We start from the raw sequence: 15,786 nt of genomic DNA on the forward strand, positions 1-15,786 counted from the left end.
TCTAATTACATAATCTCATGCCCATTATTGCCAATTTGACATTTCTCTTTCATAATGAGATTCCAAATACAGGTAGCTCTGCTAATATACGTGCTTCCATAACACAAATCATGCATGGATATCATGCAAGTGATGAATTGGGGAACCCTATCTGTCTAGGCAGATTGAATTAGTTATAACATGAATGTTAATCAGGAAACTGGAGAATGACTTTAGTCACTTTGGAAATTGACAAGCAGAAAAAAACTCAGAGCTCACAATTCAAGTGGCTTCACAATTCTCAACTCTTCTATCCTTTTGTCTCACACCTTCTGTTTCTTTTCATCTCTATTTGTCAAACCATCATCCTAATCCAAAAAAACCCTCTCCTATGTTCACCTATTACCTGCCATGCTTTGTTCTGCCTCTCGTCTCTCCTAGCTTTCTCCCCTCCCAATCCCCCACCCCACCCCCGCCCCCACAATCAGTCTGAAGATGGGTCTCAGCCCGAAATGTCACCTATCTATGTTCTCCAGAGATGCTGCCTGACCCGCTGAGTTATTCCAGCACTTAGTGCCTTTAGAGAAGAAAAATGTAGCTTCTCCACAATTATCAGACATCAATGGCTCTTAAGAAAACAGCTACTATCTTAACTGAGGGTTGCCATTGAAATTGATAAGCAGTCGTTTCTATTGACATTTGCGTAAGGATACTTTGTTAAACAATGTAACATTATAGGTTTTAACTTTCTGAAACAAAAGTAAACATTGGTATTGAAAATACACTTGTCTTTGAAAATCCTGTGGGGAAAGAATGTTATTACTAGCTTGAAATTCTGTACACCCAAACCCTTTTCCCCATTGACATAATTGTCCTTTATGCAACTTTATATAATGCAAGATTTATCGGGTTCTCAACTGTATTATAGCAGTTAAATGGGATTAATACACAGATTATCTCTCTTGTTTATCATATTGGTTACAGTGTACTATGTTTACATATTCTGTTATGCTGCAGCAAGTAAGAATTTAATTGTTCTATCTGGGACACATGACAATAAAACACTCTTGACTCTTGAGATACTTGATGGTCGGCATGGACATCGAGGGCAGAAGGACCAATTTTTGTGCTGTCACGTTATAGCAAACCTACCCATACAGCACAAAAATTGTCCTTTCTGCCCTCTTTGTCCATGCCAACCATCATGTATCTGTCTACATTAATCCCATTTAACTGCACTTGGTCTGTAGCTTTCCATGTCTCAGCGATTCAAGTGTTCACCTAAATACTAAAATGTTGTGAGAGTACCTGCCTCCATTACAAGTCGTGTTCCTGATTCCAACCACTTATGGAAAAGGTTCTTCCATAGATCTCCTCTTGCATCTTATCCAAAAGCGATACTCTCTAATTTTAGATATCTCCTCTCTGTCGAAAAGCTATAATAGTGATCTACAACGCTGACTATTTTTCTGGACTAGACCCCAGCAGGGGTATAGTATCCAATACCACTGCAGTTCCTAAATAACTATTCCAGTTCTAATTAAATAATTTGGTATTGCTTGGTGGATGGTTACTGAGAGCAGTCATTGCCTCTTGGGCCATAATAATGGTGTTATCAAGTGTTAATTATATAATTGTTACAAATTTTATAGATAAGAATTTGTTTCTTGAGCACAACCAAAGAATCCTTGCAACTTGCTCCACTACTGAGAAAGAGCCTCCGTACTTCAAGACTGCTGATGGATCTCATCTTGTAAGCGAGAAGGCAAGTTACGAGGCTGCTTCTGACAAAGCCATTGAACAACTTTTGGAGTTTAGAATAAAATCTGATGCCCTTCATAGGGGATTACAGATTCGATCTGGTGAAGAAATTGTTGAAGAAAAATACCAGCCTTCAAATAATTTGGTGTCGGCATATGAATTTGGGTCTCCCCATGAAAGTTCATGTGTAAAGGATCTATTTACTAGTCTGATAACCAAGGGAACTGGCCAACTGCCTGGTCATGATCAAGAAAAATATACTTGCAAAATGGATTTGGTGAAAGAGAAAGGAAATGATACTAACCTGTCCTTGGACACAGAATTTGAGATGTACAGGAAACTGAGTGAAATGTCATTGCAACAAGCTTCTGGTGACTGCTTTCATGAATTGGAGAAAATAACTCTGCATCATTGCATTCCTGAGTATAAGGATTCTGCGACATCGGAAGCCTTGGATGTGGAACCAATTTCTGGTTATCACAGTGTAAACAGCACAGAAAGCCATGATTTTTCTGACTTTGTTGATTACTCGAGATATGGAGAAATTTCTCCCAAAATACAAAGTCCAACAGCATATCCAAGCATTCCTTTAGAATCAATTCAATTTGCACATTACTCTAATCCAGTTGAAGACACAGATGATACTTTGTTCCTTTCTGCTGTTACCTCAACACAAAAGTCATTTGCACTTGAAAGTAATGGGATATCTTCTTCTGAATCTGCAGAAAGGCCAGGTGGAGCACAGCTTGTAGAATTTTCAGAGGAAAACAAGGCAGTATTCAGTAATAGCAGCACTGAAGTTCTTAATGGGAATAAGTTTGAACAAGTAGATCATAACCGTTGCCTTCAGACTGCAGTATTATTGGAAAATAGTCATCAAAGTGCACAGTGTTTTCCTTACCAAACAACAGAGTTTGCTAATGATCAATTTGCTTGTAGTACATCAACAGAAATTGAAAATTACAATCAAGCACCATTGGAGGCACTTAATGTGATTGGGTCTATAAGTCCTGTCTTACGGAATCAAGGTAACCAAAAACAAAATAACAGAGTATCCAGTTCGGTGGATTCAAATCAAGGATGCGGAAAGTCCTGTGAACTTTTGGACAATTCGGATCAGCTAAATCTGTTTGATGACTCATTTGTGTCAGCTGTTGGTGATAGTATTACAGGTGTGATGGTAACAGAGCAGTACACCAATGTGACAGTTCAAACGAATTATGCTTTTGGATCACTAGACATAGATGAGGGCAATAATAAATCTACCGGCTGTATCTACCAAACACCAGATTTAACACCTTCAGGAAATGCTTCCATGTTTCAAAGAACTTGCATTGATACCCAGTTGAAACGTGATTGCTTTTCTAACAAAGGCACTAATGATTTAATTGCCAAGGTCAATCAAATTGTTGATGCTAGTGCTGATTTCAGAGCTGATTTCACCACGGAAAAAGCCACAACAGCGATGGTCTCTGTTATTGACCGAGCTAACAACACAGATATAATTTTAATGAGCAAAAATAGACCAACTCTAGGCCAAAGTAAGACCTACGAAACTGTAGCTTGCAATACCAAATGGTCCATTGCTGAATCAACCATGAAACAACAAGGCACCCAGACGGATATGGTTGGAACAGAGGAGAAATGCACCAATACTGTCTCGCAGACATCAGATTGTAATTTGGATGAAAAGGTATGGCTATTTTAATTACCTAAATGTTTGCCATTGAGACATATTCTAAGAGTAAAATTAAGGGGTAACACATGAAACCAAAATCTATGTAACTTTGGAGAGCTTTCAGCTGGAAGTAAAGTGGAGAAAAAACATTTCGTAGCCAAGAACGGAAGGCTGAAGGATGATTGTAAAGAGGTGTATAAAATCATGTGGGAAATAGATAGGGTGAATGCAGCTGCTTTTTTAAGGAAGACATTTTGTGTGGAGTCCAATTTCAGGAAGTCCATGGAATTGTCTTCATTTATTTGTGATTCGTGTTAATTCAGTTTCTATCTTAATCTCATGTGTATGTGTTCACATTGATTCTGCTTTTGTAAAAATGTTTTAAAAAGCTGTTCCAAAATTACTTTATAGTTTCCTCTCTGAAGAATCATCAGTTTGGTTGGCTGCTTTATGTCATTTGGACACCGAAGGTTGCATGGGAATAGGAGGGAAGAAAGTAGTGATAAGAAAGAGATAGAGATTGAAACAAGGGAAATGAAAGGGATGGAGTTAGGAGAGGGAACAAACTAGAATGAGAGGGAAAGTGTGATAATTTGTTTGTGAGGGAGGGAAAGAAGGGGTGTCAGGCCACCAAGATCGCTAGATCTTTTGTGGGGTACGCGGCGGCAAGCACTAATTTACCATTGACTGCAAAATGGAAGACATTATTGTCTTTCTTCTGTTATTTCCTCAATCCTTTTTTGAAACTTGCCAACCAGTATGGTTATTCGTGGTGACTGTGGTCAATTAATGTTAAATTGAATCATCAGATTTCTCCAAGAATTAAACACATAATATCAAGCAATACAGCACAGGAATAGGCCCTTTGACTCACAGTGTCCATGCCGAACATGATACCATGCTGAACTAATTGACTCTGCCTGCATGTGATCCATAACCCTCTATTCCCTGGATATCTATGTGCTTATCTCAAAGCCTCTTAAATGTCACTATTGTATCTCCCTTTACCGCCACTCCTAGCAGCAAGTTTCATTGTTTTCAATGACAGCTCTCCGAATATTGGGCAGCTATTTAGTTGTTGAAAATAATATTAAAATACTCTATTTTCTATGGAGAGAGAAACAGAGTCAATGTTTTAGGTCAACAACTTTTCATCCGAATCAGGAAAAGTTAGCAACCAAGCATGTTTTGAGTTACAGAAAAGGGCAAGTAGTGAAAGAATGCAAGGGAATGCCTATAATAGGCTAGAAACCAAGAGTAGACACACAATACTGGAGTAACTCAGCGGGACAGGCAGCATCTCTGGAGAGAACTGTTATGCAGTTGACAGTGCTGCTTACTTAGAAGGTACAAGAAATGATTACTTGCAAATGAACTGTCTGGAGAAACTGTAAACAAATGGAATGAGCGCAAAGGAGAGGGACAAACAAGATATCAGGCCTGTAAATTACATCTTCTCCCCCCCCCCCCAAGGTTAAAGAGGTCGTTCCCCCCCCCCCCCCCACCTTCTATCCCATCAGCCTCCTTTCAGCATTCCTAAAATGAATGGTCCCTTATCATGTTTCTATACACTGGATGTAGATCGATTGTAATCATGTATTGTCTTACTGCTGAAAAGGATAATTCAGCATTAAGGATAAAGCAACAAATGCTTTTCACTGTACCTTGGTACCACGTGACAATAAACTACACTGAATTAACCTATATCCAGAATTATCCTTTTCTTGCAGGAATTGGACAATAATAAATGCAAAACCAAATTGAGGAAAGTTCTCGGTGAACTTGATCAGCTGAAGAAAAAGTGTAAAAGGTATTTCTAGATCTAATTACCTATGAATTAATCCAGAAGACCTTACTGGTAAAAGGTTTGCACCTGAAACGTTAACTCTGTTTTCTTTTCCACAACTGACACCTGACTTGCAGAGTACACCCTACACTTTCTATTTATACCAGATTTTCAGTATATGATATTTCTTTATTTTCTTTAATTAATCCAGAGTTTGTATGCATTCAAAAAATCATATAGCATGGAAACAGGCCCTTCGGCCCAACTTGCCTACACCGACCAACATGTCCCATCTATACTAGTTCCACCTGTCTGCTTTTGGCCCATATCTTTCTAAACTTACCCTATCCATGTATCTGTCTAAATCTATCTTAAAAGTTGCAATAGTACCTGCCTTAACTAACTCCTCCGGCAGCTCGTTCCATACACCCACAACCCTTGGTGCGAAAAATATACCGCTCTTATGCCTATTAAATCTTTCCTCTTTCACCTTAAACCTATGCCCTCCGGTTCTTGATTCCCCTATTCTGGGCAAGAAACTCTGTGCATCTACCCAATCTATTTCTCTCATGATTTTATATATGATCATTTCATGATCTTATGAGACATCCTCCTGCACTCCAGGGAATAAGACTCCTAGCCTGCTCAACCTCTCCCTATAGCTCAGACCCTCGATTCCTGGCAACATCCTTCTAAATCTTTGCACCTGTTCCAACTTAACAATATATTTCCTATAGCATGGTGCCCAGAACTAAACAATACTCCAAATGTAGCCTCACCAACGTTTTATATAACTGCAACATGACCTCCCAACTTCTATACTCAATACTCTGACTGATGAAGGCCAATGTGCCAAAAGCCTTTTTGACCACACTATCCTACCTGTGATACCACCTTCAAGGAAGAGGATAGTGCAAACTATTTAGGACATTGCCTTTGCACATCCAGGAATTAACATTCAAAATCAATAATAATGAATTGAGCAAAGTTACTCCTCGGCTAATTATGTTATAACTATGTATCTAACTATGTACCTGCACTCCTAGGTCTCTCTGCTCTATACTTCCCAGAGCCCAACCATTCATTGTGTGGGTCCTGCCCATGTAAGACGTTCCAAAATGCAACACCTCACATTTCTCTGTATTAAATTCCATCAACCATTCCTCAGCCTACCTGGCCAACTGATCAAGATCCTGCTGTAATTTCTGACAACCGTCTTCACTATCTGCAATGCCACCCACTTTTGCATCATCTGCAAACTTGTTAATTTTGTCATCTACATTCTCATCAAAATCATTGATATAGATGCAAACAGTAAGGGGCCTAGCATCGATCCCTGAGGCACACCACTAGTCACAGGCCTCCAGTCTGAGAAACAAGACCATCACCTCCTAGTTCCTTCCATGAAGCCAATTTTCTATCCACTCAGCTATCTCTCCTTGGATCCCATGTGATCTAACCATCCAGCGCAGCCTACCACTTGGAACCCTGTCAAATGCTTTGCTGAATCCATATATACAACATCTACAGCTCTTTGGTCATGTCTTCAAAAAATCTAATCAGATTTGTGAGACATGCCCTCCCACGTACAAAATTATGCTGACTATCCTTAATCAGCCCTTGTCCATCTAAATTCATGTTTTTCCTATCCCTCAGAATACTCTCTAGTAACTTTCCGACTATAAATGTTAAGCTCACTGGCATGTAGTTACCAGCTCTTTCCTTGCAGCACTTCTTAAATAAAGGCACAACATTTGCCACCTTCCATCCAGTCTTCTGGTAACTCGCCTATATTTAATGATGACTCATAAATTTCAGCCAGGGCTCCTGCACTTTTCTCTCTAGTTTCCCACAGTGTCCTCGGATATATTTGATTTAGCCCGGGAGATTTATCTACCTTCGTACACGTCAGGACCTTCAGCACCTCTTTGAACGTATTACTGACTGCTCTCAAGCCATTTCCATTGACTGCCCCAAGTTCCTCAGTCCTTTTGCCTTTCTCCATGGTAAAAACAGAGGAGAAATACTCATTGAGGACCTTACCCATCTCCCTTGGCTCCACACAGAGTTGACCGCTTTGATTTTTCTTCAAACTCCTTAAACAAAGGAACAACATTGGCTGTTCTCCAGTCCTCCGGAACTTTGCCTGTGGCCAGCAAAGATACAAAGATCAATCTCTCCCTTTGCCTCTCTTAATAATCCCAGATGGATCCATCAGGCCCTGGGTATTTATCCACCTTAATGTTCTTCAAGAGCCCCAACATCATCTTCTTGATCTCAACTGTCCTATCATATTAGTATTCCCCACATTGATCTGACTCTCCTCATTTTTACTCTAACGTTGTAAGCTTAGATTCATTTTCAAAAGCTATCTAGTAGTTGACATTTTTCTACAGAAAGGATAGGTAATTGTGTGCTGAGGAACATCTTGATGCATATGAACTGCACAAAATTCCTCTTGGAAATTATGAAAAATGTTTTGGAGGTGAGTGGATTATGGTGAGAAGTTATAAAGAATATAATATTTTAGAAATGAGAGTTGAATCTGGTTGTGGAAATATCTGACAAGAATTTATCTTTTTAAACCAAGGTAAGTGATTAACTTGTTTTCAGTTCGTATTCCAAAATCTTTGGTGGCATACTGAACATTTGAAATGTTCTGCTAATTACCACCTTTTACAATGCTTTTACAGAACAGAGTTGCAGCAACAGAGTCCAGTTTACCTGACTGTCAGCGAAGATGGAAATTATTCATCAGACTGCTATAGTAATATGAAGCAGCGAGCTATAAAGGCAGAGTTACAACTTTTGAAAATGCAATATTGGATGTGTCGACAGCATTGCTGGAGAGTTCACAGTGTAGATATTGAAAAGAATATATCTGAAGACTCAGGGTAGGTGCATTTAGAGAGTGTAATGTGAACTTCATGTATCTATCATATTTCATTCAGTTTAAAAATAGTCGCTGTCTAATGCACTTGCTTTAAGGTGATCAACTAAAATGTTCCAAAATATTGATTAAAAAGCATGCATAATATTTTCCAACTATGACTGACTTAGTCTTAATTCCAAAACTTTAGGACCAGCAATAATCAAGACATTATTTATTTGTATAAATAACGGCTGCTTTGCAGCCTTTTTAAGGTGGGGAAAAGATCAGGAAGAGTTTTGAGTATAACAATGATAGATCCTGCATTTATCATAAAGGTTTACAGCATGGTACAGTAAACCCTCGTTTTTATGGACCTCTTTATGACTGATTTCAGTTAGGACTGACCTGTCGACCTTCACTGCCAGGCCGGGCTGCTGACACCACCCTTGGACTATGCTGCCTCGCCAGCTGTGCCTACTGCTGCTGTCACTGCCACCCTGGCTGCTCCCGCGCCTGCTGCCATTGCTTCCCCAGTTTCTCCCGCCACCTGACCGCTTCCATCGACGCTAAGCCGGCCATTTACAGGTTGTGCCATCAGCTTCATAGCTGCCACCGTCGACCAGCACTGTGTCTGCAACCATTGACTCCGTTGATCTTCGCCTCTCCCCTGGCCGCCAGCAGGCTGGAACTGTCAACTCACCTGGATTCCAGACCAAGTTCCCATTCGAGTTTGAAGAAGGGTCCCAACCTGAAACATCACCTTCTATTGCTCTCCAGAGATGGTGCCTGACCTGATGGGCACTTTTGTGTATTAACCAGCAACTGCAGTTATTTCTAATACATACAATAATAATCTCTTTATCGGTTATAGCAGACAATTGACAATAAGGAACAGCATCCCCCCCCAATATGGTTTGGTATAACAAGAGTTCCACTGTTCCACATCAGTATGTGTATCATGTTATGTTTTAGCCACACTTTTTAAGATCAGTGTACCTTTCTAAACTTCTGAAGCCATATTGTTTCCAATCCTTTTCCATTTGTACTTCACCATCTTTGCCTCACCGCATCTGCTGCTGAAACCTTTAATCCATGTTTTATTAACCTTTAGAACTATGTATTCTAACATACTAATGGATGGGCTCCTCATTTTATTCATCAAAAATCTGAGATCCTCTAAAACGATGCTATCAGTATTCCATCTCCCATTAATTAATCAGCTCTGTGTTTCCTGAAACACACAAGTCTAATTAAGGAACAGCACCTCATATTTCGCCTGGGCAGCTTGCAGCCCAGTGGTATGAACATCGACTTCTCCAACTTTAGATAGTTCCTCTGTCCCTCTCTTCCCCTCCTCCTTCCCAGATCTCCCTCTATCTTCCTGTCCACCTATATCCTTCCTTTGTCCCGCCCCCCCTGACATCAGTCTGAAGAAGGGTCTCGACCCGAAACGTCACCCATTCCTTCTCTCCTGAGATGCTGCCTGACCTGCTGAGTTACTCCAGCATTTTGTGAATAAATACCTTTGATTTGTATCAGCATCTACAGTTATTTTCTTATGTCTAATTAAGGAATGCCTTAATTTTAAACTTTGTAACCTCTTTAAAATCATTAGTGTTCTCCCACGTCTCTATTTTTGTAATTTTCCCATAGTCCTAAAAAGCATCCCCATACTTAATTCTTTCACCCTCCCTTCAGCTGTCAAGGTGTTCTTCCCCAAAGCCTGCCTTTCTTTATTCAAGAGAGTCATTAAAATGCATCTACTTGTCCCAGTCTTTGTGTCCCATTGTCTCCTTTTGCATCTCTAATTTTTTCTCGTTTGATTTCCTTTTTGTGAAACACCATAGATGCTTTATAGTCATATCCAATATAAATTGAATTTGTTTTCAAAGTAGGACCATATAATAAACATTTATTGCAACACAAGCAAAACCTTGTCCACAAATAAAAGATTAAAATGGTAAACCCAGAATTCTTTACATAACAACATTGCTACCATTACCATTCACCAGTCATTATTTGTCAAGGTTAAGCTAAAATAACCACACAGGACATGAATTGACGTGATATCTGATGTTGATAAAGTTTTGAATAATCTAATATAATAATAATAGACCTAATGTACATCTCCACAAGCATCAGGTCTGTTGTCCAGTTTACAATAGAGGCCATACCCATTCATTTCACATGAATTGGATTACAAACATTTATATTCAGATGCATGATTAGGCCAAAGCTTTCTGAAGCTTGTTGAGAATGTTCTTACTTAACAACTCGGAATGCACTGGCAAAGAATTTTATAGACTAAAGGTTTGTTCACACGGTATGTTTATTCACAATGTAATTGAATTGTATCCAAAGCCCAATTTTGAAACCTGATGGGGCCTTGTGAACATCTACTGCACTTTCAAATGCTTGATCCTGGTTGCGTGTGTGTGCATGCACTACTCTATCTCACCTACTCTATCTCACCTACCCTATCTCACCTAATATTTAACTGAGGATATAGTGCAACGCAGTGGACACTCTGGACATTACAGCAGTGTATCAGGAAGACTTGGTCCCTTGCAACAAACACCAAACACTAGCCCTTTTTCCAGTCACAGAGGCCCATCATTCAACTCCAGGCCATCATACTTGCCTCTATACATTTACCATACAGTTATGCTCCATTCCCTCCCTTATTTCTATTTATGGAGCTTTAGTCCTTGAGTACAGTGGAATTTCTCTGCTGAAGACTTCACAACCACAGTAGGACAAGTGGGCTTCTGGTCACTTGCCACATAATCAAGCCAAAGACAGCACAGAAGAATCTTATGAGCAATGTTTTAAACTCTAATAACATCTAAATAACATTCAAAATCCCACTAATAGTACACAGAGCAGTGAAGGAATAAATTATAGATGGGGTTGGAGAGAAGGAGCTTGTGATTCGTTTACACATATTACATGCGTGTGGATGCCCTTTCACACAGAGGGTGGTGGGTGTACGGAACAAGCTGCCAGAAGGGTGGTTGAGGCAAGGACTATCGCAGCGTTTAAGAAACAGTTCGACAGGTACATGGAGCTTTAGTCCTTGAGTACAGTGGAATTTCGCTGCTGAAGACTTCACAACCACAGTAGGACAGGTGTGCTTCTGGTCACTTGCCACATAATCAAGCCAAAGACAGCACAGAAGAATCTTATGGGCAATGTTTTAAACTCTAATAACATCTAAATAACATTCAAAATCCCACTAATAGTACACAGAGCAGTGAAGGAATAAATTATAGATGGGGTTGGAGAGAAGGAGCTTGTGATTCGTTTACACATATTACATGCGTGTGGGTGCCCTTTCACATAGAGGGTGGTGGGTGTACGGAACAAGCTGCCAGAAAGGTGGTCGAGGCAAGGACTATCGCAGCGTTTAAGAAACAGTTCGACAGGTACATGGATAGGACAGGTTTGGAGGGATATGGACCAAACGCGGGCAGATGGGACTAGTGTAACTGGGACATGTTGGCTGGTGTGGGCAAGTTGGGCCGAAGGTCCTGTTTCCACACTGTTAGACTCTATAACTCTATGACTCTATCAGTTAATTAAACAAAGTTACCTTGCATAGATATTAACTGCTCTCCAGTACATGGCTTAGCTATTGTTTTTAAAAATTTGAATGGGGGAAGAGAGGTGTGCAATGAGTATTGGCAAGTTATTTTTAGTTTGGAACTTAATATTGGTAATCCATTTATGCAGTTTCGATTTATAATGACTGTCATGGGATAACTTTTTTTTGACTTCCTCTCCTTTTCAGCTGCTGTCCAGTTCTGTTCAATTATATCAATAACTCTCTTTGGGTTCTTCCATCTGAATCAATATATCAGTCTTGTGAAGGATATTTTTTTTTAATCAATTTACAGGCAATTTTTCAGAAATACATAGAAATAACTAACTGCTTCACAACAACCACACTCATACTAACTTACTGTGTAGTTAAAACTCATTCCCCACTATTTCGACATGTGAACATTATCAGGTTGGCTGAAACTTGCAACTGATTGGTTCCACCATTCTCTCAAGCATGTTTCATTTTACAAAAATATTTTTAAACTTCCTGGGGAAAAAACAAAACACAATTTTATGATAATCACTGTTATTCATTCCATTTTTTTCACGGATTTTGTCACTCCCTTTGGGGATGACGGTGTCCAAAGGTTGGATGACTAGTTCAACAGCAAAATAATTGGGTGAAGTATTTTAAGCTTAGTGGATTAGTTCAATGTTGTCTTTGAAGTCTTATCGGTGTCTGAGCTATACAATCCACTTCTTGGTGAGGTTTTTACTGTTAAGTTTGGATTCCCATTGTGACGTCGAACACGGAGGTATTACTGCGTAGGCGCGGCTGACTGGAGGTATTACTGGGCTGGGCAAGTGGGAGAGATTTATTAAAGTTTAAAAAGTGATTTATTAAAGTATAACAACCATTTGAACCGCAGGCCAATGGTGAGTAAGGTGGGCCTAAAATTGTCGCGCTATCGTGTACCGTTTTGTCTGTATTTCAGGAACAAATATATTTACAAACAAATATACAAGATGAGAGTTTTAGTAATAGAAGATTTTTCTTAAATCAAAGGTTCCCAAGATTGGAAGAGGGCACTGACAATGGCACAGCATTATCATCTGCGTTACAAGAGCTTAAGAATAACTACGAGGGCATGAAGCAGAAAGTGCTGGAAGGAATATCTTTGGACAGTCTCCCTTTGTTGTCTGTTGAGTTAAATCTGTCATATGGTACATTTGTTCCTGCTATGGTATGAATTCACTTTAAAAATTATTTGTACATTTGATACCAGGCAAATTCCATCTTTTGTTTGAAGAGCCAGATTTCTAAAGCGACCAACCATAATCGCATTTAACATCCTTCAGATCTATCCATGTACCTGGAATGACTGTTAGCTTTTTGTGGAATATATCCTACTTCCCATAGCAATGCAACCCATTACATATCTGAAGAGTCTGGATCACTGATATACAGATGTTGTACAGTTAATGTCTGAATTTAGCCAACTTGAAACCATGCTGTTAACTTACATTATACATTTTAGAGTTTACTGTGGTTTACTCACCCAGCACGATCCAGATTATTGGGCATTGACATACATGGTTATCTGGAACTGGTTGTGTAGAATTTCAATCCCCAAAGATCTTTCTCCAAATTATTTTGGTGGTCAGTCTGCAGCTTCCTGGAGTCTTGGACATTTACTGGCATGAGGGTTCAAGTTAGTAAGTTCTTTGCAAAGTTTTCAGTTTCCAGTTATAAAATGTGAATGCTTTATTGACGAGTTACCTAATTAAAATTATAAACTATTGGCTAACAAAGGCTAGAAAGATCCTGATTCACTCCCAGGTTAGCTGGTTTAACAGTTATGTTTCCATGGTCATGAGTGAGGCACAATTTCACTTAAGCAGTGAAGACATGTAAATTATTAATATGTGGAAGGTGTAAGTGGAATGATTGCAGCTCAGTATCATTTTTTGATAGTTTATTATATATATTTTTTACTATTTCAGTTGGGAGAAAAATCACCTTCACGGTATCAGAGCAATTCAAATTACAGGTAAATTTCAAAACTCATTAAACTTGAATATGGTGAGTTATTCATTTTATTTATTTCTATTTTCTCTCAAAAATCATAGATTTTGGGAGGCAGTCCTGGTAGTATGCCAGTTCTAGTACTTTATCCATGGCATCATGTGCCATTTTAGACGGAGCACATTTTACTGTCTGATAATGATGAGACCCGAGCCCAGCCTATTAAATTCATTTTTGCAGTAGGCCATGATCTCTTGATCATGATCATGGCTGCAAGCTATTTCCTATTCCTTTAAGTGATATTGGATGATGAGGTCAATTGTCAAACCTGTCACCACTGGAGGCCAGCAAACTCACTACAGATCTGGTATCTGGTACTATTATTATGTGTCTTTATTATTATAAATCTTAATTCTCTAAATTTGCAGTTGATAAAAACCTTGGCATTATTACAAAGAGAACAGTGACAGATTATAATAGAATATTGGCAGACTATAGAATGGCCATAGAGGTGGCAAGTGAAATGTGGAGAAATGTGTGCTGATGCACTTTGGTAGGAACAATGAGAAGATTCAATGTAGATTAATGGATGCTACTCCAAAGGGTGTGCAGGGCAGAGGGATTTAGAGTTATGTGAATATAAATCAATGAAAGTGAAAGGGTGGTTAATAATACATTAACAATTTTATGTGTTTTTAATAGAGGCATAGAAAGTAAAAACAAATTAGTCATGGCTGAAACTATTTAAAACTGTAATCCAGCCTCTACTGGAGCATATGTCTTCCCCGGGTTATGAACACTTGATTTAGGTTCACCCATGCATGTAAACAAGCTCCTGTTATAGTATTCAATTCAACAGTCTAATAAATGTATATTGTTCTTGTGAACATTAGTACTAGTTTCCCCTCTCTCCACTTTTTATACTTGTTCTTTCTTATCAGTCTCATATACATTTTGATGATATTCATTACAATACTGTGAAGGTATCATTATCAGAAAGTGATTTTTTTTGTATATTTTCTAACTTGCAGACAAAATCGACTTATGAGTGTCTGATAAAATAGAATTCATTTTGTAACCTGGGTCTGTATTCATATTCAGGTTCAATTCAGATTACCATATTATAGGAAGGATGTGAGAAGGTCCAGAAAGATTTATAATAATGTTTCATGGGTCTGGTATTACATTTGCAAGATTATATTTATAGATGTTGGGACTATTTTCTTTGGAGAATGATGAGGGAAAAAATTGATAGAAGTATCTAAAATACTCTGTGATCTGGATAGGAAAGGGGGAGGTTACAGCATGATATGGAATTTGAAATCTATTTATGAAAGAGATACTTGATCAGTGTTATAAATCTTAACAGTAACTCGGGCTTACTTTCCACAATTGCTTTTTTTTTCAAAACAAATTTTTTAGTTTGGAATTTTTCATTTTTAATACTATTGTTGTAATACAAATGCTAAAATGTAATATTTTAAAAATATCAGAAATGTATCCGTTTTGTGATGAAGTTTGACTTGTTTTAAAAATTAATTTTCTGTCCAGCGATGAAGTTGCTTTCAATGTAGAGCCATCGTGTGAAGACTTAATTAGAAAACATCACGGAGATGATGATGACAAAGCTGCAAAGCCATCTGAAGAAGTAAATATTTAAGTTAAATATTAAAATTTCAGCCTTATTCCATTGTGTAAGCTGCAGAAGCTTACAGGACAAATTAGTTAACATTGGTGGCAGGAAAGATGGTGGAATATGTATTCAGTGATGTAACAAAATGACATCTGGATATCAGAAAGACAATACTGATTCCAAAATTCATTTTCAAAAAAAAATAATCTAAAAAACCCACTAGATGGAGTAACAGACAATGGTGATGCATTTGATGTAACTTTGATTTTTCTGCACGTCTTTGTGGTGCTGTTTACAATCCATAACTACAGATGGGGGACAAGTGGAAGATTAGATATCGAAGTCCCTGCTTTATGGAGTAGGGGCTAAAGATAGTGCTCGGATTAATAGTGTAAACTGAATTTGTAAAATGATTTAGTTTGGCTTAGAGATTCAGCATGAAAACGGGTCCTTCGGCCCACCGAGCCCACGCCGATCATCGATCACCCGTTCACACTAGCTCTATGGT

At 38.6% G+C, this 15,786-nt stretch overlaps 1 protein-coding gene across 3 annotated transcripts in view; it reads left to right on the forward strand.

Annotated features, from left to right (window-relative positions):
* rbm44 (RNA binding motif protein 44) overlaps positions 1–15,786 on the forward strand; it is a 56,293-nt gene that overhangs the window by 10,974 nt on the left and 29,533 nt on the right. For all 3 annotated transcript variants that reach the window (XM_078404481.1, XM_078404479.1, XM_078404482.1), the window contains exons 4-9: positions 1,632–3,433; positions 5,149–5,228; positions 7,898–8,098; positions 12,686–12,863; positions 13,624–13,670; positions 15,197–15,293. In XM_078404481.1, the coding sequence (XP_078260607.1) occupies positions 1,632–3,433; positions 5,149–5,228; positions 7,898–8,098; positions 12,686–12,863; positions 13,624–13,670; positions 15,197–15,293 (2,405 nt within the window). The remainder of the gene's footprint in view (positions 1–1,631; positions 3,434–5,148; positions 5,229–7,897; positions 8,099–12,685; positions 12,864–13,623; positions 13,671–15,196; positions 15,294–15,786) is intronic.

The sequence above is a fragment of the Rhinoraja longicauda genome, chromosome 8, assembly GCF_053455715.1.
Source record: "Rhinoraja longicauda isolate Sanriku21f chromosome 8, sRhiLon1.1, whole genome shotgun sequence".
NCBI classification, from domain to species: Eukaryota; Metazoa; Chordata; class Chondrichthyes; order Rajiformes; family Arhynchobatidae; genus Rhinoraja; species Rhinoraja longicauda.